Genomic DNA, 12,338 nt, shown 5'->3' on the forward strand with positions numbered 1-12,338 from the left:
GATGTGCATAGTCTCACAGTAAACATGCACAGCATGCATTATGCGTAGGTGTATTACATGTGTACATGGCCTACACCTTACATATGAAGTGCACATTTTATTTGCAACAATAAATGTAGAACACACTCACCAGCATGGGTCTGCTGCCTTGCTGTCACACCAGAGGGACCTACAAGGATATGAGACAGTTTGTCAGTGGCAACAACTGTGACATTGCTACTGTGGGTTTGCAATCTTACAGTAATACAACTGTTTACATTCACAGGCCTACAGATTATTTTCAAAATTATCAGTATTGCACAACACCAGGCTCCACATCTTCTAACTACACAGTACACATCTCACATATGCATGATCTACCAATAGAGGTAACAGTAGTCTACAGATATGCCATGTTACATGCACCCTCCATGTGAACTTGCTGGGTGGCTCCAACCTCCATGATGATACATGTCTGCTACTGTTGGTGTTGGCCAGGAGCCACCAGGCTCAGGAGCAGCTCCTCCACTCTGGTGAGTGGGGGATGGATGGTAACCCCACCACCTGTAGCAAGCTGTTGTCTACAGACATCAGGCGCACGCTGCCAGACATGTCTAAGTAAATCACTGCAGTGATGGCGTACCTGCTCATATGTCCGGTTATGCATGCCTATGTCATTTACCCTACGGACAGCATCTTGCCACAGTGCAGTCCGCTCATGCTGGTCCTTGCTGGTTCTTGAGAATAGCACTCTGTAGTGCTGGATCAGACTGATTGTAATGATGTCCTCAGCACTACTATAGCTCGGGTTGCGACAGTGGGTCATGATCCCTGGAAGACAATGAAACAATATGTCTGAGCAAGTCATATGGCACACTTAACATTGTACAGTACAGATATCACTGAACTGCCATATATAGCAACCTATTAGCAGTCAGAGGATACACACTTTCAATACCACATATCAGTACTCACCCCACAACTGCCTGACAGTGCCTGGCACACTCTGTATATTACACCATGTTCTGCACAGCAACAAAGTGAAATCACTATGTAAGACTATACAACAGTACATGGCACACTGTATGCGACACAATGCACCACCTAGCCACAGAAGGTATAGATCAAGCTAATGCATAATGTAATATGTCCTCCATCATAATGATTGTATAGTTCAGTTACAGTATTACCATTATACCACACTACTTGTTGATGGCAAACCCCTGCCAAATATATGTGCACATTCATGAATATGGATGGCATACTGCTGTACTAGACTATACATGTTGCTAGATACACACTTATATCCTGTAACACACATATGACAGAGGGCATGTTACAGGAATACCCACACACACATCAGACATAATTACAAGACACAAAGGTATGGCAACCCAAATGAGCTTTACGTGTGTACCATACAGTACTGTGTGTCAGTACTTACAAAACCTTAAGCCTGAGGTATGTAATCTGTGAGAACTGCAGGGAACACACAAAACAGTGGTTCCAAGCAATGTGGACATACACCATAGTGTGCTGTTTAGGCCTACAGCTTCAGGTAGTACTACTGTTCATACAGGAGTTGGATTCACCAGCAGTACCAATCAATAGGCATACATGTACTGCTTTAGCCTCCGATGACACACCCCAGTCAACACCAAGGGACTACGTCAGACCTTATGCCATACTGCTTTTTCTGCCTAGCAATAGCATACACATCTTTTGCTGGGATCAAAGCTAGGACACAAAATACCATGTCAGAAACAGTTTCCCACTAAGCTATCCCACATATACACAACTTTGACACATTCACCAACACATTGACCATCACACTCAGTCAACCTCACATAGCATGCATTGCAACAAGTACATGTGGGTGTGTATAGGTTCATAGGTAGGTACTAGGCTATTGGCCCTAGGGCCTATATAAGCCTAGCCAAATGATACCCTGGCCTTTGCCACCCAAGGAAATTAATTTCTTGTGCCCCTGTCAAGCAGAGCTACAGAGGTGATCCCCGGAGTGTATTACCTATCTCCCATCCAATCATCAGGATTATTCCTGAAGAGTGCTACTGAGGAGCTTTGTTTGCTATAGATAGGTAGTTTGTTCCAGAGTATGGGAAGTCTCTGAGATAGGAATCTATCCCTCCAGCATGTTCTGTTTATTGTGGTGACAAGGTTTATGTCCCTAGAGCATGTAGCTCAGAGAGATTGTGATTTCTTTATGTGGAGCATGTCCAACAGCTCTGGGTTTGACATAGCTTTGTATGTTAGGCAGAGATCACCTCTGGGTAGGCGATATGCGACAGAGTAAAGCTGGCATTTTGTGAGACGGTCTGCATAGGGCATCTGTTTGAGGCCGGTAATCCTCTTTGTGAGGTAAGTCTGTGGCCTTTCCAGTTGTTGTGGATGTCTTGTGAGGTACATACGAAAAGGGGCATTGTACTCTATAATGGGTCTTATGAGTGATGAGTAGAGGGGAACAATGACCTCTTTTTCCCTGGATGAGAAGCCTTTTGTGATGAGGTGTGCCACATAGAAGGGTTTCTTGACTAGTGTGGCACTGTGATCATCAAAGGGGAGACTACTGTCCACCTGTGTCCCAAGATCTCTTATCACACTTTCAGTGTTAAGTAGACTACCACCTATGTGCTAGTTCATGGGTACCGAGTTTTTACCAAAAGGGATGACAATGCAATTTTCGGCCTGAGGCCATGCCTTTGACACCAGGCATCTGTCTCACTATATATGACTCTCTCTCTCTCTCTCTCTCTCTATATATATATATATATATATATATATATATATATATATATATATATATATATATATATATATATATATATATATATATATATATATATATATATATATATATATATATATAGACACATATACAGTCCACCTTTCGTGGTGGGAATATCAATTATGCAAAGGATGTGAGGTATACAGTAATGTAATAATATCGCAGTCTTGTGAGAAATGCATTGAAGGTGTTCTCAGCCCATGTAGCTTTAGCAGGCCTCACTGGCTGCAACACTGCAAACCTGACAAATCACACCCACAGTGTTTAACCACCGCATGTCATATACCAGCACTGTATGCTGTCTTGTTTGCCACACACTACAACCTACATACAAATATGCACATAACAACCTTCACCAACATATATATGTCCACCCTTCACATACAGTTGCAGTATGTCCCTTGCCCTATGCACATGTACAGATGCTAATATATCTGACACAGACAGATCTCTCTATATGTGTGTGCCATACACACACAAGGTCCACACTGTTGTAAGTCCGTGGACCTCACGGCTGACCTGTTGGGCCTTGCTGCAACATGAACAGGTGTCACATGTGTGCACACAGTAATATTTGTTACTCTGTCACATCCATGTTTATATAGCTGTATGCGCTTCTCCCCCAAACAGCCATTGTCCACACTACTGTACAGAACACAGATAACATGGATCAGATGTTTGACATTTAATGCTGAGCTACATATGTCACAGTTATGTCCCCCTGTACACAGCTACACACTGATTTTTCCATGGCAGTAGTTATGCAGGGCATCTGCGCATAGATACGTACTGCTGCCACATATGGATGATTCAAAGTATGTAGAGCACTCTTCAAAAACATCTACTACATGCCAGTAAATACATATCTGTTACATACCTTTCCTTTGTATGTGCTTGCATTTTTCAGTTCCGTGTGTTTTTTTTTTTTAATATTTTTTTTTTTTGCTGTTGCTGTTGCTGTTGATGTAGATGTCAGTCTGTCTGTCTGTGTCTCTCTCTCTCTCTCTCTCTCTCTCTCTCTCTCTCTCTCTCCATAGCTGCAATGAAATGATTGCATGTGTGGACAGCAAGTACAGCCTGCTTTTATCGGTATCTGCACATGTGCAGTGATGGCCTCTGCACCAATTGGTGGCCACCATTTGGTAATTGCATGCAGCCTGCTGTGTGGTAATTGCAGTACTCACTGTCATAGCAGCCCAATGCTAATAAATTGCTAACTCAGGTAGGCGTAGCCCTTTCAGCTTTCCAAAGTGGGGCCCATGCTTGTTTGCTGTGGACACCGTTGTGTAAGTCAGAAGGTTGGTATACTTCTTATATCTGAAGCTAGGGGTGTAGCCAGTGATTTGAATGTTGTACTCAGACCTGAATGTTGCCACTTCCAGTACACAGTTGTCAGTGTAGAATTGTACTCACCTCTACAAATGCTAACACAAGATACATGGGAGTATGTAGTATCTTTTCCACTTATACAATTAACTGCCATACATAAGTAGTTATTGAGATGTATTCATTTGGCACATGAACTGTTTGCGAACTGCTATACTGTGAATATTAATGTACTCACTTCTGCACAGTTTGTACTTTTTTATTGTTGACATTAGCACAGGATGCCCAAGAAAACTGGACAGTTCCAGGACTGAGTATGCCTACCTACATCCTTGGTGGACCCTGAACACACAGGTATATTGTACATTTGGGTGGGGATTGTCCTGCTATAATACTGTGTGGGGGTTGTAAAGTGCTGCTGTAACATTATTTACTGCTAGAATGGCTGGTTCTGTTATCGCAGTCATGTAATGCAATTCCACAACAACTGCTGATAAAGTTCCACAGAACAGGTTTTGTGTTATGGCATTCCTATCTTTCCTTTCATTCACTCATTCTGATGCATGATATATCTATTTCAGCAACAACCTGCTGTATATGTACTGTGGCTTAGTGTTACTTCATGCAGTCTAGTGTGTCCAAGGTACGGGGTTCGAGACTGACAGACGTGTTTTATTTTGCTGCTGAGTAGAACAAGGGTCCTCACATGCAGAGTGACTAAGGCACTTTTAAGCATTTGTAAGCGGGTTTGCGCGGGTTTGCATGAAGCTTAGCAATACGTAGCTAAGCGCACACAAGCGCACACTCGCGCAAACCCACTAACTACTGCTTAAAAGTGCTTACTCCCGCTAACCCCCGCGCTCATTTCTTTGAAAGAAAAAAATGGGGAGATAGGAAAGTGGTGAAAAAGGGGCACAAAGAGGGAAAGACAATATGGGAAAACAGCTCGGGATGTGCAGGATGGGTGTAGGGAAGGTCCATAGCTGCCCATTTCTTTAACAGCAACAGCTGTGCATATGCTAGAAATTTGGAGGGAAATGAAACCTTCCACCTCTGAGAGAGGGGTGAGGACAAAAAAGTATGTTGTACTGCCAATTAAATATCAGTTTATGTGTCCAGCGGACATGTGTGCAAAATGGGCAGCTATGTATGGGCCGTAATTTTTTTGTGGGAGCAGATTGCCCTTTTTTTTTCAGGTGAGAGTGGAATGTGGGGTAGAGGAAGTAGGTATATTTGGGGAGGTAGTTTGGGGAGGTAAACAGACAAGACAAACAAGATGCATACAGGGGTGGAATATGACACATGTGGTGGGTGAACACCATTGACGGGGAAGGATGTTTGGAAATCGCAAGCCCATAAGCCCACAGATGGCAACAGTGGAACTGAGATCCCCACACATGGGCAGTCACCACTGCACCTTCACAGCCCAGAGGGTAGCTGTGCTGGGGGCTGCATAGGAGGACAGGCTCACCCATGAGTCACGCCACTCATGCCTCGCGCTGGCGTAGAGGATCAGCGACTGAACGCTCGATCTCCCTACGCACCACAGCCTGGACCGTTCGGAGGGTGATAGGTGGCCCTCCTCTGGCCACGCTTGCACTGGGGGGGGCGAGCCCCATCCCCTGCAGTGCTTCCACCCGAAGGTGGCACAGGGCCAACAGAGGAGGAGGTCATGGGCTGGGCACCAGACCTGCTGGTGCCAGGTGCCATCGCCAGCTGAGGTGGGACAGGTGGGTCCGCTGGGACTGGCCTTTGCATACGTTCTATGTTTAGGAGGATTTAATGACAATATGGGTTAGTAACAGCCAACAGCATTCCAAATTAGTTTTAACAGCATGCAGTAGTATTCCCATTCACCCAACACACCAGAGTTCCAACAGTTGAACAGCAAGCATAAGACATGCATATATAGAACAACAGTGGACATTCCAACAGCATGCAGGATTGATTGGTGGCAACAGGCCACCAAGATTGTGGTATGTGAACAGGGCACATGCATCAAAGTAAATGCAGATATTTATAAACCAATAGGACATATGTCCCAACAAATGTTTTGAGATTAGACATACCCATTGAGGTGTGGAATTGCATTGTTTATGCACGTACAGTAGGGTGGAAAAAGATACCTCCATTAACAACGTATATATACTTATAGTTTACACTACATTCCTATTGACTGCAGGTATATATCCCCTACATGTATTATTACACTAGGCAATGTCTGTTAAATTGTGAAATGTGTTTTGCTAGTTCTTTATATACCTGACCTGCATCTGACATACAAACTGTCCAGGATGCAGATGTTACTGCTACGTATTTATATATTTCATTTATATTTATATATCTACATATCTGGATGTGTTCAGGTGACATTATCAGTTATATTTTAACAGCCCCCTACATTTCTAGCAGCACACTGACATTTCTGGGGAACACAATAACAAGCTACTCGTGTGCCAGATTAACCTGTACATGCCAGCCATGAACTGACAGTTGAGGACTGTATATATGCTTAACAGCTACTGGCACTTCCTTCATCCACTTTCTATGGGCCTACCCAAGTGTGGGTTGACAGCACTTAATACAACAGTACTATTTCTATAATGCAAGGGTACAACAACATATCTAAGAAAGTGACACGGACACATTCCAGGAATTATACCTTTAGTAATTACATTACACACTTTTCTAGTGGCTCTCTCATTTATTTGATATATCGGTGCATGCAGAAGACTTTTATTCAAGACGTATTATACCTTTATTAATGGGTTACAACACTGTTTTTCAGGCTGTCTCACTTATTTTATATAACACTACATGCAGAGAAGTTATTCAAGACTTATTATACCTTTATTATTGGGCTACAACACTCTTTTTTAGTTTCTCTCACTTATTTTATATAACAATACATGCAGAATAATTGCTAACCTGCCTGGTGGTGCAGCCTTAGCAGCCTATCTGCATAGGCTTGCTGATTCGCAGCACAGACACCTGCAGCTGTGAAGTAAATGAAGGGATATTGAGACATACCTATCCATAATATAGACTACAATAGCAATTCTTACATACTTCATTCCATGGCTACCTATTCAGTAGAGGAGCATTTTCCATATCACGGGCCTCCTGTATCCACTGGTTCAGTCGGTCCTCCTTGCGTCTCTTCAGGTCTGAGTAGTGGTGTCTGACCTGCTCACCAGTCCGAGGGATGCCTGTGGCACTGGTGAGATCATGTGCTAGACGGTTCCAGGCTTCTGCTTTGTATTCAGTGCCTTGAAACTGGCCCTGGAGGAGTCTCGCATCATGATGATGGACGAGGAACCAAACCATTACTTTTGACTCCTCAATGCCCCACCATTGCGCTCAAAAATGAGAGCCCTCTCCAACACCAGCCATGCTGACTGCAGATGGGAGCTACAACCAGTTATGGCAAGTATTCCTGCCTATGGAGCTTAAATATGCCTCATTTCCCGCACTTATTTGTGATTGGCCGGTTTTGAAAAATCTCAGCTAAAAGCAAACCTGCTTAGCAATGGGTAAACTTCCATTAATATGTATGTGTGTGTTGGAAGTGCATCCATATGAAACGCTGTCATGGCTTAGTGGTTTAGTACTGTGATTATGGTGCACAGTATCCCGGGTTCGAGGCCTGTCATTGCTTTTTATTTTACTACTGGCCAGACTGGCTAGGAGGTATGACTGTGTTTAGGCGACTTTGCTCAACTTTGCCCAACATTGCCTGACGTTGCTCTATGTTGCCCGACTTTGCGCTAGTTAGCGCAGTGCACAGCTCCGTGCAAACATGTTTTGTTTGCGCTAGTTGGCGCGATGCGCAGCTCCACGCAAAGCCCTTGCACTAGTTAAAGCAGTGCTAAGTTATGAGCAATTATACTTAAATGTGATTAATACTGGTAAACTTTGCTTAGCAGTGCTTCACATCGCTTAAGATACGTTACTTATGCATTCATCGGTATGCATGACCATTTCACCTTCTTATATATATATATAAAATATCGTTCACTACTACATAGGCCATTTCAATGCTTTTTACTAAAATTAAAAAGGTAAATGTCAGGAATTATTTTTATGCACAGATTTCCTTCAGAAAATAGAAAGGGGAGTGGTGGGACTTGAACCGAGAATGCCTCCTCTTTGTGTGAAGGCTCTACCACTATGCTATTGCTATTTGGCTTAATTTGCATATAAGTAGTTTATTATCCTCTTCGATGTCTAAACTGCTAACTGTAGCTAAGCAATGGGCACACCCGCGGAAACACGCACAAATACGGGCAGCTATATCGGGAATAATAAAAAAAAAAACCTAAAAGTTTTACATTTTATAATTGTGCAGGGGTTTAGAATGTGGGGGAGTGTAGTGTTGGGTATATACACATTTGAGCGGACTCGCTCATGTCAGTTGACATTTGCAGATTTAGGCACTTGCAGGGGCGTGGATATTTGGACTGCTCGGCAGTCCAACACGCCCCCTGCACTCGTGCACGCTCCATGTTAGCCTTAGAGTTGAGTCAGCGTGCCCTCATGAATATGCATGGTGTGCTGACATCTTCATCTTAGGCTGCAGCTTCCGTGTAAGACTTATTTAGTCTTACACGGAGGATTAGTGAATCCCTGCCTATAAATGAAAAATAAAAATTAAGGTGAGAAAGAAATCACTGATAAATGCATTTTTAGGTGTCTCAGATAAACTAGGTCATAAAATTCTTATGGTGTTGGTGAAGGAGTGAGACTTTCCATCTTTATGAAGCTGAAGTACAGTGACTGATAACTATAACCTGTGGACAAAAGATTTTAATGCGTCTGTTGATCAGTGCAATATGTTTGCTAATTGTATTAATAGGTATCTGGAGGCATTGTGCAGGGAAATTGATACAAAACTAGTAAATGTTTCAAAAGTAAATGTTTGGTTCTAATTATGCAGTACTAGCATTATTAACAGGCTGACTGTTACATAACTGATTGCAGTGTTATGTAGCATACAGGTTCTAAAGCACTGGTAATATCAAATTCACTATAATCTGGGGATAGATTAAGTTGGAGATTATCTGGACGAAAGAAATTTTGATTGAAATTAGTCTTACTGACCACACAGCTATGTACATCTTGCAACTTATTGTTACTCGGTTGTAATGTATATATTTATTTTATTATATTGTTATTTTATTATACTTACATAACAAGGTCATAGATGAAAGCTATACTTGGGTCTGGTCTTCTTGTTTTAGCATACAAATATACAGACAGGCATTCAGACAAGCAAACCAACAAATGATCAAGCAAGCAAATTAATAAATAAAATAAATTCTCATCCAAAAAATTCAGAGATAAATATGATAGTAGATTGTAATTTGGTAAAATACTATTTTTGAGTTACATCATTTATGAGTTCATTTTCTGGTTTACCTACATAGTAGAAGAAATTATGTTAAAACTATGCTAATTGTTTGTTCTCTGCAAGATGTCTGCAGTTAGATATTCATAAGAATCATTTGGTGGGGTGCCTTGGTGTCGGGGTTGTAGATTACAGTATACATAAGGAGTGGAGAAACCTGGCCTTATAGAAAAATAGTGGTGCCTTAAGAATTTCAGAGGGTGGGGGTCAAGCTGCAATATGTTATTACTTGGAATCAGTACTTTTACATCTTAGATACTATTCTCAAGTCAGTGTTTAAGTACCAAGAGGGTGTCACTATTACTCCGTTAACCTGACATACACAGTTGGGTAGTATTTACTCACAGTGGCGACTAGAGCAGTGGAAACTGACAGCAGTAATCTATTAGGACAGCACTGAGAGTAGCAGTGAGAAGGAAAATAGGTGGCTGGGTAAATGTTGCCAAATTATTCTGAACCAGGATATGGAATCAGATAGGAAAAGAGAGTGACGCAGAAGAAAAACGGTTAAGTAGGGATGTTAAAAAATTTGCATTCATGGGAGAGTGTTGGGTGGATTGATCTCCATATAACTCATGAGCTTTTGCCACAGGAGGTTTAACACAGTGAAGATTCTAGCTTGGCAGGGTCTTTACTGAATGAGGTGTTTGTGTGACTGTTTTATTCCTTGGTTTTGATGTTATTTGGGATATTCTGCAGTCACCCTAATGTCTAGGGATATCAGGCTTATTGTAAAGCTCTGTGTTTCAAAAGTGTGTGTAAACAATCCACCTATGCTGTAAAAATGAGCTCAGAAAAACAGTGAAATATGGCATGTCTACAGAAAGTGTTTTTTGATTTTATTGATTTTATTGGCCTGTTGTTATCAATAAAGACCTAAAAAAGAAAGATGCCATGTGGCTGAAACATCTGTATGTCATTTTGTTATTTGCATAAGTGCCACAGGCCTCTACTACAGGAGATAAAGGGTATTGCACAGTGAAAACTCAAACTTAGCAGGTTCTTTTTGTAGTTTTTGCTAGTTTGCTAGATAATTAAGTAGCTACTTACATAAAATATCTAATATAACAGTTGCTGATTCTGCTTGTCCCTGGAAATTTTTAGCAACGCACTTGTATTCTCCAGCAGCTCTTTTAGTGACATTCCTGAAGTACAGCATGTCAGTCTCCAAATACTTTGTGTTATTTCTCATCCAGGTCACTGTAGCTTCTGGATTGCTACTGTTCACAACACAGTTCATTTTAACTTTATTTCCTTCCGTCACCTGCCAGTTTGGATGTATTTCAATATTTACATCTCTGGGTGCATCTGAAAAACACAAGAATATACATTTATTACAGCTATTCTATGAAAACTATTTGACAAAAATGCTTCTTTTACACATTTTTATGTCATATGCTGATATTAAATCTTGTAGGCCACTCAAACGCAGTCTAAAGGAAATGGCAACCTTGTTGGATTACTGGAAAATAACAGTGCATTTAACTTCTTGTTTACATAATATGGTTATATAGCTTTGCAAACATCCTCTCATATTGCTAGTCCTAATAACTTTGCCTGTCTTGTCAGCTGTTTCACAGATTTAGGTCATAAGCATTTGTAAACATTTATACATTTTGCAAGCTGCTTGATTATTTTGGTCACTGCTACACAATGATGATTTGGACTTCAGGAATGCACCATTTATAACAGCTAGTGCTTACCCCCAAATATTCATTTGGGATGTATTGAATGAGATGAATTTATCTTGTGTGTGCTTTTTCCCATAGGTTACAATCTTTTTTTTCTTCACTGTCAAAGGTAGACTGAACCAACTTTTGAATAATGGCTGTTTGAATCTCACTACTGGAGGAGAGAGGCGTGGCCAAAAGGGATTGTTTCTACAATGCAGAAAAATGCAGATTATTAGAGACACATTAGCTACAATGAAGAAAGACCTCATTAATGGCTAAATTGCATGTCTCAGAATTGCTCATAATTAACTCAAGTTGAAATCAGCACCTTCCTGCAGTTAGCACCCCTGTCAGCCCGTGTGTCTCACTGGCACAGGCACTCCTCCAATTCAGTCTCAGACATACACATACCCACCCACACACACACACACACACACACACACACACACACACACACACACACACACACACACACACACACACACACACACACAAAACAACATACCTCTGTACCTCTTACCTATCCATGAATTGACAGAATGCCTCTGATGTATCATCTTAGTTTTGTTCCTGTCATCAAATTAAATTAATTAAAATTAAATTAAATTAAATTAAATGATGCATCCTTATAATCAGTCAATAATAGCAAACATTAAAGCTTCATTCTTCTTATTGTTTGAAAAGTGCATCTTGATGCTTGCCCTGTTGCTCTACTAACTTTTAATAAACAGTAATAATTTAAAAATTCTCCCTGGTGTCATCTAGTATTCCTCCTACTTTTATCCTGAAGTCTGTCTACACACGGACACACTGCCATCCCTCTCAGCTGTCCCTGATTTTACAAAACATTATTGCTGTTGTCCCTTATACATGCCCTTTCCCTCATAATGCATAGACCTTTGCAATCAATGAATAATGCCAGACATTAGAGTTTCATACTTACTATTGTTATATAAAAAATAGCCAGTTAGGCTGTTTATCAGTTAGCACAAAGGGGTAAGGCTCCTGCTTGACAAGCTGCTTGATGCGGCAAGGGTGCAGAATTGGAAACAATCCCACTTTTTACTTTTAACTTTTTTTTTCATTTTCAAAGACTTAAGGTAATATTTTAGTAAAATCCTAAATGTTTAGTGGTAGGGCAGAAGAT

General features: G+C 41.2%; 1 protein-coding gene across 1 annotated transcript in view; it reads right to left on the reverse strand.

The window, feature by feature from the left end:
- The window catches only part of LOC122808401, a 265,183-nt gene extending 253,435 nt beyond the window's left edge, over positions 1-11,748 (reverse strand). Inside the window, exons 1-2 of the mRNA XM_044079366.1 lie at positions 11,712-11,748; positions 10,569-10,826 (exon numbers count right to left, since the gene is read on the reverse strand). Of these exons, the coding sequence (XP_043935301.1) occupies positions 10,569-10,826; positions 11,712-11,748 (295 nt within the window). The remainder of the gene's footprint in view (positions 1-10,568; positions 10,827-11,711) is intronic.
- Positions 11,749-12,338: the final 590 nt, after the last annotated feature.

This window comes from Protopterus annectens, chromosome 8.part0 (assembly GCF_019279795.1).
Source record: "Protopterus annectens isolate FY-2018-M chromosome 8.part0, PAN1.0, whole genome shotgun sequence".
Classification (NCBI taxonomy): Eukaryota; Metazoa; Chordata; order Ceratodontiformes; family Protopteridae; genus Protopterus; species Protopterus annectens.